The following is an 18,200-nucleotide window of genomic DNA, read 5'->3' on the forward strand; positions in this document are numbered from 1 at the left end:
CATCTTGACACTGTTCATTTGATAAAAGCCCAAATTAACAGGCCTTTGAGACTCCTCTGCATATTCAACTGGAAATGACAGCACTGTTTTAACATTGCACGAGTTCAGTGCCTAGACTCTGACTGGATATCTCTGCTTTCTGGAAATGACTCCCAACGGACAAAGACACAGCTGTTCAAAGCTCCTCACCGTTGGGGGCAGTGTGCAACAGAGAGCGTCCATAAAGAATTCAATGTCAACAGGCATTTGAGCTTCACCAAGGATTCATCTAGTTGCCAGTTTATTCTTTCGTGGTGTGGCTCATAAACGTCAATAATAGATGATGGTCCTATACCTTTTATCAGTCTGTGAGTCTGGAGTCAGTCACTTATACAATAGCTGTATTTTTTGCATGGAGGTTACAATCAACAGCTGGTTGCTGCTTTGTGAATTGAACATAAGAGGCAATTTTCTGTCAAGCAGGCATCTGCTGTTTGCTATTCCACCTTTCTATCCAATCACTTTGTTATCTCTCAACGCTAGCTAAACTGTCACCTATGTGCTCTCCAGGTGTGTTCACATTTTCGAGCCTCAAAGAGTCCCATGCGGGCAAAGCTGGTCAACAAGGAGACAATGCCTGACAATGTTCCCCAACAACTGAGGTTGGGGGAGGTTGCTGGTGGCTGAGGACTCAAGAGGAAATACAGATGGGCTTCCCATTTTTGTCATACTGGTACACCAACATCTTGATGCAGTGGGAGTTGGCTGGTGAGATCCAGGGGCTGCTTGTGATGGAAAAGTTGTGGCTGGCGTAGAATGGCGGCGGCTGCTTCCGGCAGTGGACCAAGGCTCGCAGCACGTTGGCCGCCATGCCTCGGAAACGCTTGCTGATGAAGCAGTAGAGGAAGAAGTTGACCCCGGTGTTGAGCAACGCTAGCATGTTCGCCAGATCGGTGAGCATGTGGAGCAGTCGACCGGCACCTTGTGAGGCTGGTGGAGGGGAGTAGAAGTGATAGAGGATCATGAGGGTACGTGGTGCCCACAAAACGGCAAAAATGGAGGTGATGGCAAGGAGAATGGCGGTGGTTTTGCCGGTAGAGTAGCCGCGCAGACGGAAACAGCTGCGTCGTCGGCGTAGCTTACAAACAATGCCAGCGTTTAGGGAGAAGAAGACAGTGCAGGGGAGGAGGTAGACAGTGGCGCAGTGGGCCCACACCAGGACATGCTGGGCCACGGTTCTCCTGTTGCCCTCCACTATTCCTCCACCACCACCCACCCCAGGCAGGCTGTGCCACAGCTCAGGCCACCAGTAATAAGGAGCTGCAGAGAGCAAGCACCCAATATACACAGCAAATATCACCCTTCGTGTGCGGGCCGGGTAGGAGACTGTATGGTAGCGCAGCGGGTGGCAAACAGCGATGTAACGGTCAATGGTGAGAGGCACGGTGATCCAGATGGAGGTGTGGATGGAGGAGAACTCCAGAACCTGCACCGCATTGTTTAATGACGGAGGCAGCGGTGCGGCCAAAATGAAATCCTCCAATATGAAGTCGACAAAAACAATGAGGAGCAGGACCAGGATGTCAGCGGCTGCCAGAGCCAGGAGATAGTTGTAGGAAGACTTCTGGCGACGCAGCACCAGCTGGGACAGGATAACCACGGTCAGGATGTTAGCTAGAAGGAGGAAGGAGGGGAGGAAGGGAGGTGATTGAAAGTAAATAGGTGGATGAAATAGGGGAATGATGGTAAATAAAATAGTTTTGAGAGATTGGAAAAAGATGGACACAGGTTAGGGAAGGGAAGGAAACAGAAAAATGTTGTTAGTGGGCAGGCAATTGAAAAGAAGCAACAACAAACATAACAGCAATAGAGACAGCGGACATTAGTCTAGGTAGAGCTAACACACAAGTGTAACTGCATTGCAACACAAACACAAAATACAAACAATTTTGGGCACCATCAAAAGCACCAAGCACACATTTTCTTTCAGTTTCAGCCTATATGACAACACACACAAAATCAAATCTGTTATCGTCCCCAGTCAGTATGTACCACGTTCAACCAGCTCTCCTACTGTGTAATCCCTCCTCTGTTTATTGCTCCCTTCCCTTTTCCCCTTCATCTACACCTGCTGTGTAATTCCAGCAGCACCTGCCTCCGCCTTTGGCCAAATTGTTATCTATAATAAAGAGTAAAGCCACAACAAAAAGAGGAGGGCAACAGCCTTGGCAAACTACTGAGTTCACTATTGCATGCCACTCTGCCGCCGGCAATTTATCTCCTAAAACAAAGCACAAGGACGCCACCGTCTGCTGCTCTTTTTTTATCTTTACTACATGTCCCAGACATATACCTACACCTTCTCTTCCATGTTGCCAAATTAATTGTTTCCCTCGCCACCTTCTGTTTATTTATTCCAACTCTGTCGCTTTATTTCACACGATAGCTGAATAGCCCAGGAGGGCTTTCATTTTTTTTACTAAAAAAACCATGGAAACGGCCTGGATCTGATTTATCCCACTGCTGCTTCTACCAATGCATGACCTCTGCGCGCCTAAATCAGACAGGAGGAGCACAGCTTTCGGCCTCTCACATGGTACTGCACTTTGGTTTGGTGTATTAAACAGGCTCATTACACGTCTTCTTTCTATGTTGTCCTGTTCGGTTCCCTGCTTCCCACTGTCACCATGTGTGCATATTATTCCCAGGTGACTATGTGAGCTTGCTTAAATGTTTCCCAAACCTGGAAGAGACTATACACAAGACAATGGCTTTGCTTACACTGTAGTGTTGCTGGGATGTAAAAGGAATAATATCAGTTGAATGAATCATTGTAAATATCGGTACAGAGAATTCTAAATATTAGTATTAGTATAATATTGTACGTCACCTGTTATTTTTTAAAACAGGTTTAGTATATGTAAACATAACAAAATGTTTTAACTATGTTATGTTTACATTTACTTATCTACTAAACCTGTTGAATGTATTTTCCAATGTATCCAAAGATTCCTATTTCATGCTGTACTGGTTCAATTACCTAAACTAACATCAATTACAGTCAATAATGTCCATTCTTGTTGCTAGCCAACTTCCTTTAGTGAAACTTGCTGGTGTGGCATGAAGACATGTCCGATCTGTCTCAGACAAAGATGCCTCTGACGTGGATTTGCATTGCAGCATCACTGAAACTTCAATGCACTTAGCAGCTGTCACTGTGTGTTCTGTGGTCCTGTCCCCTCTGCAGTAATAGATCTGGGATTGGATTAAATATGGCAGCTAGGAGTCTGGTAGATCACACTTCACAGCCTCAGCCACTATCAGCTGATTACAAATTACAAAGCCGGCTCCAGATAATGACTAAAGATGTCCTTGCCAGACTGGAGGATGTGCCACAGAAGACACACACGCACTCTCTCTCACACACACACACACACACACACACACACACACACACACACACACACACACACACACACACACACACACACACACACACACACACACAGAGATCATTAGGGATGCGGCAATACATTAACAGACAATCAATCAATAAACATAAATGAGACGTGAAAGATATTTACATGACTCGACAAGCCATGTAGGGCTGCTGGATTGCACTACAACCCCCAAGTTAAATTGCTTTTATGTCAAATCTTGGTTGATGTTTTATTGATTCTTTGTTTTCAGCTACAGTTTTTTTTAAGATAACCTTTTTATTATTTTTATAGATTTTTGAACATACAGAACAGAAAAATACAACTGAACAAGAACAACAACCCTCTCCCACCCCCCCCACCCTCTGTGGTCTCGAGGAAAACAAAAACAAACAAATAAACAAAAACAAAAACGCAGGATGCTGAAGTCATTAGGACCGATACCTGTGCTGCTGCATTTTTCCATAGGTCTATAGTCGATGATTTGGCTTTGTTAATTTTTGCTGTAGAGAGTTCCAACATAACTATGTCCAGAAAATACGCCAACCACTGTTTTATACAAAGTGAGTGGGGGGGGCCAACGCTGAGCTATAATTTTTTTGGTCGCAGTTGATCCGGCTAGCCAAATTTTCTTCTGTCTCCCAAGTAGGTGAAATTTAGAGTCATCATTAGGTAAAAAAAACAATTGGGTCTGTAGGAAGTTGACAACCTATCACATCAGATATTATTGATGTTGTTTTATTCCAAAACTCATGCACCTGTTCACACTCCCAGACCGTGCAGGAAAGTTCCAGTTTGTTCATGTTGGCAGAACGTGCAATAAGGAGTTGGAATGGCTTTAGAGACGTATGGCATATGTTGAAGGGGATCTGCTGGTGATTTGGGTTCTTGGAACAGTGGGAAATGTTGTCCCAAACTGTCTCCCAATTAATTACGTTCCCCTCCGGGTTCAACTCTCGCTCCCATTTCTTTACTATTGGGAGTTCTCACAGGAGAATCAACAAGCCATTTAATGATAGGGTGCATCTCAAGACTGTTTCCCCATGGTACTCCATAACATTTTAGGGCTGATCTTAAGCGAAGATAAAGGAAGAAGGATGTCATAGGGACCTCAAAGCTAGCTCTCAGGTCTTCAAAACTTAACATACCTTCATCATTGAATAGCTGGTCTAAAGTATTAATACCTCTGTCACTCCACTGGTTATAAACAAAAAGTTTGTTACCAGACATTAAATGTATGGTATGTATCAAATGCCACTTATTGGTGTAACGTAGTTGCTCCTCCACCTGTTTAAAGTTGGTAATTGTGTTGGTGATAATAGGGCCATAGGATAGTATACAATTTTTTGGGCACACACCTGTGAAGGCAAGGTATTGCAGTCTTAGACTTCAAGTAAGGTTTTGCTCTATTTCTCTCCATGGGACTGTAGATGAGGGGTCCATCCACACTCTGAGGGCCCGTAGCTGAAAGGCTCTGTGGTACACTTTAAGGTTGGGGACCAGGCCTCCCGTGTTTGTGGTACGTTGCAGAGTAGAGTATTTTAGCCTAGGTTGTTTATTATTCCAAATATAATGCCGAATTACTGTACTGTATTGGTGGGGGTAAGGGGATCATTGTACTTAAGAAATTCACACGGGGAACTATGTTCATTTTAACAACAGCAATCCTGGACCGTAGCGATGCCAGCAGCGCAGACCAATTAGCCAGATCCCTTTGAACGCTACTTAGTATAGTTTCGTAGTTGTCCTGGACAACTCGCTGTAGCGATGTGTGAAGGTGATGCCCAAATATGTAATTTTGCTTTGGGTTGGTATTGTATCACTAATAGCTGATGTCACCTGTTTGTTGTTCAACAGGAGCAGATTAGATTTATTCCAATTGATTTTATAGAGTTCTCAAGGTCAGATATGTACTGAGGTATATTGTCATCTTATTGTATCTGCATATTCTATATGATTTGTATTTAAGCTTTGGGTAACAAAGAAACCCAGATGAACTTTAGCCTACATTCGTTGGACACTTCTCTGAAGACATCTGGGATGCATTATCAATGGACCCTTAGATAGAGCCAGTTGGCTTGAAGCCATTGGTCAGTTATTGATACCACCACAATCTATGGAATATAGATATGTGGTCCACACACAAAGAACTTTAGAGTGAATCTGGGTAGCTGTCGCTCTCCGAGCTCTGCAGGGCTTGATGCTGAATTTCTTCGATGTAAATAAACCTTTTCACACAGAATTCCTTTCCACACAGCAACGCACCACCAATACTAATTAAACAACATAACAGCAAAATATCATCTACAAATAACGATATTGAATTGTTATTGGATTTAATCTGGACATTACATACATCTGGGCTAACAGTTCAAGAGAGATTGCAAATTGCAGGTGAGATAGTGGGCATTCTTGTCTCGATCCCCGCGTGATGGGGAATGGCTGTGAATGCAGGCCACTGGTTGAGACTATGGCCGTGGGATTCGTATATAAAGTACGTACCATGTCAATGAATTTGGCTCCCAAACCAAGCCTCTCCATTACTTGCCATAAGTTGTTCCACTCTAGGCGGTCAAAAGCCTTTTTCGTGTCCAGTTATAAAACTGCTGCTGTTTTTGGTTTCTTCTATTACATGGAGTAATCTGGGTATATTGTCTGCAGCTTGATGCTTTGGTGTAAACCCTGATTGGTCGGGGTGGACTAGCTTCTCAATGAAGCGTTCTAGGCGTAGTGCCAATGAGGCTGATGGGCCTGTAGTTTGAGCACTCTGTAGGATCTTTGCCCTTTTTGTGTATGACCGAAATTAGTGCAGTGTTGGTTTGTTGATGAAAGGTGCCCCTCTCTATGGCCGAGGTTAAAGTTTGTAAAATGATAGGTCCTACTGTGTCAAAGTACTGTAGTAAAAGTTCTGATGGAATTCCATCCAACCCCGGTGTTTTCCCTTTCTTAGCTGTTTTTAATGCTGATTTGAGTTCCTCTAACGTAATGGGTTGACCCAGTTCTTCTGCCTCCTCTGGGTCAAGAAGAGGCAGGTTTAGCTCTTTCAGGAACTTTTAGCACTGTGTCGGAACCGGATTGCAAGAGGATTCATACAATTTTGAATAAAAGGATTGGAAAGTGGTGGTGGTATCTTTAGGATTCGTTTAGATACCTTGGTCCGTGCGGATGCTGTTGATAGTAGCTCTGGATTTGCTTTGTTTTAATTTCAGAGCTAGCAATTTGCTTGGTTTATCAGCTACTGGTTTTACACTTTATGTGTGTTTCTTCTTTTCTGGTGGTCAGTTTGGTCCACAATAACAATAAGCAATTAGCAAATTAAGTAATCTATAATACATTCAATTTTAGTTTAACCTTGGATTTAGGGATATGGATCTTCAATCTTCAATAAGCATTATGCTACTTTTAATAATATTCAGTGTAATAATCAGGTTCTTTAAGACTGATTTTTTATTTGAAAAAAAAAAAAATATATATATATATATATATATAGCTCTTCTGTGCACAGAACAAATAGTCTACAACATTTCAAAGAAGAGATAATGTCACTATGTTCCAGCAACATTATATTTTAAGATCAAGATGACGTGTATCATTGTATGTTGGCCATTGGCAGATTAATCAACAATAAAAATCATTGTTAGTTGCAGTCCTTTTATTTCTTTTGTTTTTGTTATGTCTGTTATGTCCATAAACCTCATTGAGGGGTCATTGTGAATAAACGAAAGTCTAAAAACTCTGATCTGCTGCTCATCTGTTGAGCTTTTTGATTTTATGTTCTTGTTTTGGCCTACTGCTTGTTTCAACAAACTCTTTTGTCTCTGTTTGGTCATACTGACTCTTTGTATTCATCATTTCCCATACAGCTGCCTCTCACAGCTGTCATTTCCTATGTACACACACCTGCACCATCTCATCTGGTTTATCCAAGTGATCTTATCAGTGTTTGTGTTTTATTGTACCATGAAAAATTTGCTGCTAAGCTCTGAGCTGCTCATAAGCTTCCTGGTGGGGGTCCATTTTGCTGCCTTTCCACTGCATGGTACATCAAAGCTCTACTCAACTCGATTTGCTCTTTTTTTTTTGTTTTATTAGCAAAAGTCGTGGATAGTACCTGGAACTTTCTTTGGTACTACCTTGGTTGAGATTCCAAGCGAGCTGAGCCAATACTAAATGTGGAGTTAAAACACTGCAGACCACTGATTGATCAGAGACAATTGTTACTAGCGCGACACGGGACATCATGTACAAACCCACCATTTTTAAATAGCAATGCTACCATCACAAGTGACCGCAATGTTTTTATTCACTCACCCCAGATTTTTAAAAATCACAGCCCACAAAACTGCGGCATACCCTGCAGCGTAGTCTATGTTTTATACTACGCCGTACAATTGATTAAGTGCACACATTTACAGATGAAATGATTCAGCAAAAGGCGCGTTGAAGATTATGTCACAGCATTTTTATTTGGCGCCGCTATGGCGATCAGCTGAGAATCCTAACTACGGAGGGGGTAATATCTGCAATGAAAACGAAATAGAGAAAAGCAACTGGTACCAAAAGTAAGTTGAGTCAAGGTGAGTTGAGCCGAACGATGCAGTGAAAATGAGGTATTACAAACCCTGCAAAATGTACGTCACCTTTAATCCATCGCCTCACTTCCCCTTACGTACCTCAATTTCGCTCTTTCTCTATCCACATACTGCTAAACAGAGAGGGATGACATGAAATGGAAACAGTGAGGTGTTGACTGTCACTGGCTGGGTATTATTCTGTTTGGGCTCCCCGGTGACACAGGACCTTCTACAGACAAACAAAAGGGATCCATGGCGAGTTTGACATTTCCATTTAGCTCTAGCCAGCTTGCACCGGGTTGCCCATTCAATTCAATTGACTCTTGCTCTTTATGCTGTCTTGGGGGCCAGGGAAGGGGCTCAGATGAGTTGGAGAGCTGCATACTCGTGCACACACAGAACAGAGACATGAGGACAACATATACACAGAGGCATTCAGGCATGCATACAGAGACATGTGCATCCCATGCCTGGACATTCAGGCGGAGACACATGCACAATGTCCACATCTTTTCTCTTTGCAGGGGAAAACAATGTATAGTACATTTTGTGTGTGTGTTTGCACGGGTGACTCTGTCTTTTTGTTCGGGAGTGCTTTTGTGTTTGCAGTCCCCCCTGCTGCTTCTCTTATATGACGAGGGACAGGGCCATTGACGTTGTTTAGCGGGAAAAGAGAAGCCACAGCGTGCTCCTCGAGGTGTGTAACGAGGCTGACTCATCCCACCAGTAAAGGGACATGTTCAGAAGGGTTGTCGACAAATGACACTGCGCATCTTACCGTAACCCCTCGAAACCAATGGCAAAACATAAGATGCTGCACACTAGTCATTAGGCTTTCTCATGGGCCTCATATTACACACACAGAACCTATAAAAAAGGAAATTATACCCCAAAAAAGACAATGAAAGTGAGCATTGTAATTAAGGATTTTTTCTGTCATTTGGAGGAAATTGAAGTTTGGCTTTGACGGCTTATCCTGAGGCTAATAAGACAAGAGGAGTGGAGAAGAGAGGGATGAGGAATTAGATGAAAGGTGAAGTGCGGTGTGAGGAAGGTCATAGAGAGTTAAAAAAAGAGAGCAGGCTATTGAGAGGGAATGAGTGGAGGATTAGATGGAAAGAGAATTAGATGGAAAGACAGAGAGAGAGAGAGAGAGAGAGAGAGAGAGAGAGAGAGAGAGAGAGGGTATAGAGGAGAGCAGTGACGGCAGGAGGAAAGGAGGTTAGGCGAGAGACAGAGAGGGGGTGAATATCAAAGCTTGCTTCAAAGGTCACAAGCACTTTGTTCCTGATGACAACCATTTCCCTTTTCTCTTCTCTAAGTGTCAGACCGGACATAAAGCAGGGCGATTCCTTAATTCCTCCAAACGGAAACCAGGACCACATCCCTGCTGCAAGGCCACAAAAAACATACATTGAAGATAAATGTATGGTTTTACTGACATGTTTTAAAACGGTTTAAAATTAATAGAAACCTCCTGATGTTGTCATGAAGTGAAATCGTTCATTGAAAATCAGGCATTGTAATGCCATGAAAATGTGATAATTTCAATCCAACACATTTTATTGTGAGCATCAGCCTGATGTGTGTGATCTGAGAGTTAATGAGGAAGGGTAGAGGAAGCTCATAAGAAAAAGAAAGATGCAATAAAGAAAATAGAGCAAGAATGAGAAAAGGAGAGATATGAAAGGAAACAAGATATTTAAGGTTGCTGGGCATATTAAGAGAGAGACGAGCCCTGGTTGCTGCTAATGATATTGATGCTACTGCAGTGCTCTGCCTCTGCTCACCTCTTACAGCCATTCATTTTACAGACAGGCCAGAGTGAGTCAAAGTTTGTTGGACATGACTGTCCTTACATCAAGGCTATCCCTGCAGACAGTGACTGCCAGAGACACTGCACACTGACAAACTCAGCTTATCATGTTTAAAGGGTTCATAAACAGTGCCACAATTATAATGTGCTCTTGGATCTTCTCCAAATGTTTTTATGAGGTTTCAGCTTTAAAAATATCTTAAAAGGTAAGAGTTAGTTAGAGAGTTAAATGCAGAGAACAGACGAGAAGAAGGGTAAATGGATGAAATATGAAACATTAGGACAACGTCTACAGATCACAGCACTATAATTAACCTCAGATTGATGCATTACGGTTGTCCAAAAAAATGCCAAACGACACGCAGGGATTTGGCTTTGCAGTGTTTTCATCAGCGGTGACAGGGTTTTGTTATCAGATGGTCAAACAAAGTCAGCTTTGTCACTGCTTCAACAACATCTCTGATTTATTGCCTCAAACAACACGTCCCTCGTCTCTTGCCTTCTCTGTCCTCCCGCGCCCTCTCTGGCTCATCTCCCCCATGACAAGCTGACATGCTCATCACTTCTCTCCCTCCCTTCCACTCCTTCCTGCCGACTGGAGACAAACCAGAGCTCATAACTCTCTTACATTTAAATATTCACTATCTTTTTCCTTTGTGTCAAACAAATGCTTTCACATCCTTTCCTCTTTGTCCAGTTTTTACTGATCTCAAACGCCACTTCTAGAGTGATAGTATCTATTAACAAGCCACCATCACACCACAGATGCGACTGACACCTGACCACTTTGACTTGGAATAGAGGGTTGTTAGCGCTGAACATCCCCAACCTTTTACCCCTTGGGGTGGATGGATAAGTGGGAGTAGGAGGAGATGTTTTTCAGCTCTCACTTGCACTAATCACACCACTGACTGTCGAACAGCCACACAAGCTGCGAGAAGCTTCAAGGAAGAGGAAAGGAACGCACCCAAATACTATGGAGTACGTGAGTTGATGCAGGTTCGTTTGCACAGCTGGAGGAGGGACACATTTCTGCTGACACAATGTGCACACATCTCCACACTATACAACCACTTGTTGGCACGTCCACACTTAGCTTACGTGATAACACCTGAGTCTAATTCGCCTGATGTAAGCGCTCAAAAAGTCAATAGAAATTTGAGGGATGAGTATTTAGTTGCACATACTATTTCCAACAAACCCTCCAAATTAAATGAATACGTCTATTTGTAACTGCCCTTCAGAATGACACATATGCATGTTCTCTATCAATCTACCATTTTATACAGTGCCATCCATTTCAAAAATAAAAGTGGTATCTGACTGGTGCTCTTTCAATTATGTCATAGTGTGAATTGTTGACCACCTGATTGAAGAATTAGCTCCATCAACTGTTTATTCAGATGAGCCCAACTCCTGATATTCGAATAACGGGAGTGGATAGAAATGCGCATCACTTTGCATTTTCTTTTGCCAATTTATCTGGAAATTTGGCTGAAAATTGGCAATGCTATTTGGTGGAAACACCACTGTCTCTCTATTTCCTCCTTTGCTCCTGGAGGACCAGATTCATATTTCCTATGGCAACTAGAAATCTACGTCAGTTGAACTTAAACAAATACGGTTTTCTGGGCATTTGCTGAAACGACTGATGCTCTTGTTTTTATTGTTACGGCAGTCTCACTGTTTCCAAGGTCAAAAATAAACTTCCTTGCTCAAATGTGCGCACAGGATTTAAATTGAAGTGCTTGGAATTAACTAAGTAAAGTACAATTTAAAGGTTGTATTTACATTTTGTGTTTCTTTCTACTTCTACCTCATTTGCAAGGCAAATAATGTCATTACTCTCCTACTTTTATTTTCATGCTAAAATTACTGGTTACTTACATTACAATTTAGATTAGATTACAACTTTGCATAGAAAACAAAGGATCATCTCATAAAATATTAAATTTACTTGTATATATATATATATATATATATATATATATATATATATATATATATATTTATAATTAAATACAAAAGTAAATGATCTGAATTCTTCTTCCACCATAGTTCAGTTGTGACATTAAATAGGCGGGCCATCTTAAATCCCTCAACTATTTAATGCTTTAATGTATTTTTTGTCTTTTATGGGAGCCTGATGACTAATTACAAACGTAGAATTATTAAATAGAAGAAGAATATAATTTATTCAATCCTTTTAGTGGCTTTGTGCCCTGCTGCACATACATTTTATCAATATTACATTTGCAGGTCATGCAAAGGCAATATTCAAACATCAACAGTGACCTGGAGTTAACAATTTCAAATGTATGTGTGCAGGTAAAAAGTCTATGAACAGCATCATAATGAACTGATTGTGTAGAGAAATGTTCAACTCAAACGACAACGCGTGAAAGCAGCTGTCTCAACCCGGATATTCAGAGCAGCTTCACTTAAACATCCAGTTTTGTCGTACAGAACAGATCAGCTTCAACATACTGTACAGTATGTGTCTTAGCTTTGAGTCTTTTCAGATATACTTTACTGTACAAAGAGCAGGCCTCACTTTTGTAATCCCAGAATGTCAAAGACTGAGGCAAAGCACCAACTCTTTCATTGTGCTGTTTGCTATGCCAGCACACTCTGTTCTGTCTCAAGCAGTGTGGTGTGTTGAGCAGAGAAAGACAGAGAGAGAGAGAGAGAGAGAGAGAGAGAGAGAGAGAGAGAGAGAGAGAGAGAGAGAGAGAGAGAGAGAGAGAGAGAGAGAGTTAGCGATTAATTAAAAATGTAGCAATTTGTCTCAGCTCCGTCGTCTGTAGCTCCCCCACTCAGGGCTCAGAGGTGCTACTTCACTGGCTCTGCTGAAATTAATCTCTTTCTCTTAACTCCGCTCTTCTTCTTCTTCTCCTTCTTCTTCTGGGTGTCCTTGTCTTCCTTATACCCCATTCTGTTCACCCCAAGATTTTGGTTCATTATTTCCCTAGGTCACGCAGTAATCGTTCTCCACCACTTGACTTGCATAATCCCTGTTCTCATCACCTTCCATCATCTCTCTTTTCATCCTCAAACCTGTGCTCTCAATGTGACCCCTCTCTGTCTGCAGCTCAAATGTCAAACTGTGAGAAATGTACAGACACGACAAAGTCTCCCTGAAGCCCTGTTGCTGTTATTACTAATGAAACAATGCCTGGTAATCAAGGTAACAGCCTCCAATCCGTCAAGAGTGTTAAATACGTGTGGGTCTGTAGGTCACTACTCACACATGCCGCGCACATGAAACATTCATGATTCAGCTTGAGTGGAACGAGCTGTGTCATAATGATTGAACAAGTCAAACTCGGCTGCTGCAAAGTATCAGCCCGCCGCACTCAACCTGCCATTAATTCAGACAACCATTGTAAGATTGCATTACAGTCCTGGGTTATTGTTACTCAGTGATTAAACAAACAGCCTCAATTGCATTTGTAAAGACGATTCCGCAGCAGAATCAAATAATACGTCCGAGGCAGGAGAAACTTTAAATGACAGCAGAGAGAATTGCTTGTGCAAGACTAGATTTGCCATCCAGGAGAAATAATTAGGCGAGATTTAATCAGAAAGACTTTTACTTTTACAGTACAAGGCTGCAAATCTTGTGGAGCAACTGCAGTCTTGGCATACAAAGACTTTGCACTTTGCATTGCAGATTAGTTTTGAGCTTAGGTTGTTGATAACATCTTACTCCCAGTCTTTATCAAGGAAAAGGGATGAAGCATATAATAAGACAATTAAGACAAGACTGATTGTATTCATTAAAATCAGGATTAAATAGTAAAACATTTGACATTTTAAGCCTTTATGTTAGCACAGAATGAGTCCAGCATTCTGGTGATCGGCTGGGGAAGCGTGGATGTGTATCGGGAGGGCTTTCAACATCTGAACACCAACCTCTGATTAGGCATCCACACTTTTTCTCTTTCATCTGACCTCCATGTTTTTTGTCTGTCTCTCTCTCTCTCTCTCTCTCTCTCTCTCTCTCTCTCTTTCTCTCTTCTCTTTCTCTCACACACACACACACACACACACACACACACACACACACACAAACACACATGTGTGTAAAGAGTGACATTTTGGAGCAGGTGTTTACAACATACACTCACTCAAACCTGCACACAAATGCACAACAAATCAAGATGCAAAGCATGAGTCCTGCAACCCACCGATGAGCAAATGAACACAGCATGAGACGTGCATGTGATTGGGCACACACATAAAACATACTTGTGTGCAAATATCTTACCCGGCAGGCCGAGACAGAGCAGGACACTGTAGTAGATGACAGGCAGTGGTCCGAGAGGGCATCCCTGGGCAAACTCAGAGGGATGCTCCCCTGGGCTCCAGGTGCTCCCATTTGGGGGAAATACAGGGAAGATGTGGCTGTGCTCCATGGCCTCTTCCTCGTCCTCTTCCTCAGCTGAGCTCAGTGTCAAGAAGCCTGGCCACACGAGCAAACCGCCTGGTCACTGGTATGGGAGAGAGGGTGCTCTGTCCTTGAGTGCCAATCAGCAAGAGTGTGTGAATGCGTGAGTTTGCGCGAGGCAGCAAGGTTGAGTGTGTGAGGGAGTATAGGGAAGGAGGGAGAAATGGAGGAGAGAATGGAGGGAGAGGGAGACAACAGATGGGGAGATGCCAGAGATGATATGTGTCAGTAGGTGACGGAGAGGAAGGAGGCAAGAGGAGCGGAGAGGTGAGAGGGAAATAAGTGGAGATGGGAGGATGTTGCCTGAGTGTGTGAGCGAGGGGGAATGAGAGCGAGTCGAGAGCGCAGTGGAAGGAGGAGGAGGGAAGAGGAGGAGGAGGAGAGAGGGAGGGGAAGAAGGAAGGTGGGAGGAAGGTAGATGGAGAGCAAGGGCACGCAAGAGAGCAAAAAGTAAGGGAGAGAGACGGAGGGCGGGAGGCTGATGGATGCTCAGAGAGAGAAAGAAGGGTTCCTGTTTGAGGGCACAAAGACACAAAGACAATAAAACTGATGAGGATGTGACCGATGAGAAAAGATGAATGGGGGTTAAGTCGACTGTAGAAAGAGTGTGTTTGCCCTTGTCATACTGCAATGTGTCTCTTTATTGCACATCTCTTCTCTTATATTCAGTAAAATGATGGTTGCTATTGACCATTTATCCACAAATGAGTGCCCAAGCAGAATCCAAAACTGTACCCACAATCCTATTTGCATATCATAAACGTTACATACAGTATAAATACATGTGATTTAGACGTGTGTGTGTGTGTGTGTGTGTGTGTTGGGGGGGGTTGCTCAATCTAATTTGCCATGCAGTGTGAACTGTCTGAATCTTCAGCTAAAATGTGCTAATGAGCAGAAGGCTGACACTGAGAAACACAAGTATTCCTTAAAAAACACGTATCTGGTTTATCAGTGCTGCAACTGACAGTTATTTTCACAATAGACCTTAGATGTTTTTTGGTCTAAAAAAATTTAATTTGTGATTCTATGAATGCACAGAAATTTGCATAGCTGCAATATTATACAAATCGAATTATATTACCTTTTTTTTCCAATATATGTTTATTCTCCAAATATTTTCAGCTACAGTACATTGCTTTCACCACCCTAATGAAAGCAGTGTAGCTGAAATGGTTTGGGGAATACGCAATGCAGGAGAGGAGTTGTGGGACCAGTTTATTCATTTGCTCTTGATAGTCTACAGAATGAAAAACAAAATATGAGTCCAAAGATAAGTTGCTTGTTTGCTTGTTTAGTCTGTCAATAAAACAGTATTTGACTTCTATTTATACAATATGCTACATTAAATTTTGTAGGTACTTGTACTTTACTTGAGTATTTCCATTTTATGCTACTTTATAGAAGAATCTGGTGGCTGATTCCAGTGATCCGGTGACAGGCTCAGTTTTTAGTTGGAGCAGCTGATAGCAGCACAGAAAAGACACCCAGTCCTCCAAAACTGGATTACATTTCGTTACAATGTTTTGTAGATTTTAACCTTTAACCTTAACCATTTTCATGACTACTGTATATTTCCAACAAGTAACAGGTTCTACAGGATCTCCTGGACAGATTGAAAATCAGTAATTCATAAAATGAAGAGTTGATATTTAATTATTGTTTTTTTTTTAGTCTGCATAATGGGTACTTTTACTTTTGATACTTTATTTAATTTTGCTGATAATACTTTTATCATTAATTGAATACAGGACTTTAACTTGTAATGGAGTATTTTTTACTTTTTTGTATTTCTTTAATAAGTAAAAGATCTGAATGCTTCATTCACCACAATACTCCTAACCTTACTAAGGCATTTTCCCAGCTCTCACATTTCTCCCTTAAAACTAATTTCTGTGTCCCTTTGCCTTAATTTTTCAGTACAAGGAAATACTGGTAAATCAAAGATATTGTAAACGAAAAAATTGTGTTTTTTAATATGAAGTCAAAATTGTGAATGCAAAACAGTCATTATTCTTACTACCAATGATTTGCAGACTCCTCTGGGCTTTTAGGAAATGCTATATGTGCAGAAAGTAGAGAAGCTTTGGCATGAGTACAGTGAAACATCATGTCCATTTAGAGAGCTGTCAGCTGTGTTTCTGCCCTCCCCGTGCCTCATCAGCACAATTAGGGCCTACGCCACCTCTCCACAGGTCTGAGAAAACACGACCACGCTCTGCTGTCTGAGTGAGATACAGTATATCATTTAAAAGGTAGCTGCAAAAAGGACCTAAGGGCACACAAGATTAAAGAGTTTTACATTAAGAAAGAAAGAGTTTTTTTGTGGAAGGAATCTCATGAGTAACAAAGCAAGGGCTCACAAAAGAGGATCAGGACCATCTTAAAACCTGCTTGGAGCTTCTATTATGGCATTTTGAGCCTCCTCTACCCAACAGATGGTGGGCGCCGTATGAAAGGAATAATAAATACAGAAACAGTCCAATACTGGCTGACCTGTTTCTGCTGAATGCCTCTTGAATCAGATACAGGAAACAAAGGAAAGTGTGAAGGAGTGAGAGGTGAGAAGAGCGTAAAGGAGCAATCACATGCTCTTAATTATTTTCCCCTACATGTGAACAAATGAGCTGCGGGGGATGCAGGGAAGGGTGCGCGGCGATTAAGTGTTAAATAAATTATGGCCAGCTGACGTGAATTGATCACGGAGAAATGTGGGACAGGGAAAGGTGATTCTTCAAGAGAAGCATAGCTGTGAAAGACCCCCACAGGGGTACTAGTGCCTGCCTGCTCTCCAGTACTTAATACAACATCATCATTGGTCCTTGTCACACAAACTCGATTACAATGCAATCTTCTGCGAAGATAGGCGTGATTGTGTTGTGTGTTGTAGTTTGCTGTTGAATTCAATACAGGACAGCAGATACTGTACATGTGTGAGGGTGTTTTTGATGTAAAACTATAATATGGTGATACACTGTTAACCAAACCAGGGCTGCAGGTGACAGTTGTTATGTATTGTTGGTTATGTAGTGTGGTCCTACCTCCACCTAACCTTGTTACTTCCTGCAGTAAAGTGTAAGAGGTTAGTGGTAGCAAAGGTCTGTGCAGGTCATTAGTGCGTCTGTGTATGAGCGACTGTGTGTGTGTGTGTGTGTGTGTGTGTGTGTGTGTGTGTGTGTGTGTGTGTGTGTGTGTGTGTGTGTGTGTGTGTGTGTGTGTGTGTATGTGTTATCAACCTATTACATCATCATTACACACATTGTCTGGGGACTTCACACTGTCCATGCACTGTCACATCCTCCGAACTGAACAATCACATGAAGACACTAAACCAAACATGTGGTATTGCCTCAAACGCCACAGAAATGTTTAGTTTTGTATGTTGACATTTATGGTTTGGTACTGAGCAGAACAAAGCTGATCTATGTGGCTTTAAAACTGTAGTGGCTTTTAACCATGCTAGTGGCTTTGTGAGACTGCACATGGTAAAATTCTGATGTTTAGCAGGTATTTTGTTTACTATTTTAGTCAGACATTTTCTTCCCTGAATCAAGCCTAAAATCAGAGAAAATGGGGGAGACGATGATGTGACGTCAATCCTGAAAGTGAGACGGCTAAGAGTCTACCTCTAGTCTTTGTCAGGCTGTGCTTTGAGCTAAATGCTTACTTCAGCATGCTATTGATGAGGAGGCTAACTTGCTGATGTTGAGTATACATCATCTTTACAAGGTACATCTGATGTCATTAATTTGGGTATTTGGTCCTACGTTTGACCTGTTGGTGGCGCTAGATGAAAAGTCATGGGATCACCAAAGTCATTACAATTCACCCTCTGGGCACCATAAATGTCTTATATTGTGAAAATGTCATCCAGACAATAGTTGTTGAGATATTTCACTCTGGACCAGTTTTAGACTGACGGGCATCCACCTTTGAGCCCTGCT

At 42.0% G+C, this 18,200-nt stretch overlaps 1 protein-coding gene across 3 annotated transcripts; it reads right to left on the reverse strand.

Annotated features, from left to right (window-relative positions):
* Positions 1-670: 670 nt before the first annotated feature.
* Positions 671-14,233, reverse strand: gpr139 (G protein-coupled receptor 139). 3 transcript variants are annotated; one of them, XM_028600688.1, is made up of 3 exons: positions 14,077-14,233; positions 8,217-8,219; positions 671-1,653 (listed from the first exon to the last, which is right to left on the reverse strand). In XM_028600688.1, exons 1-3 carry the CDS (start codon positions 14,222-14,224, stop codon positions 671-673), a joined length of 1,134 nt encoding a protein of 377 aa, XP_028456489.1. In that variant the 5' UTR covers positions 14,225-14,233. The 3 variants fall into 3 exon arrangements, with proteins under 3 accessions (XP_028456489.1, XP_028456490.1, XP_028456488.1); XM_028600689.1 differs by lacking the exon at positions 8,217-8,219 and adding an exon at positions 12,400-12,402 and having other exon boundaries at positions 14,077-14,230; XM_028600687.1 differs by lacking the exon at positions 8,217-8,219 and having other exon boundaries at positions 14,077-14,224.
* Positions 14,234-18,200: the final 3,967 nt, after the last annotated feature.

This window comes from Perca flavescens, chromosome 15 (genome assembly GCF_004354835.1).
Source record: "Perca flavescens isolate YP-PL-M2 chromosome 15, PFLA_1.0, whole genome shotgun sequence".
NCBI lineage: Eukaryota > Metazoa > Chordata > Actinopteri > Perciformes > Percidae > Perca > Perca flavescens.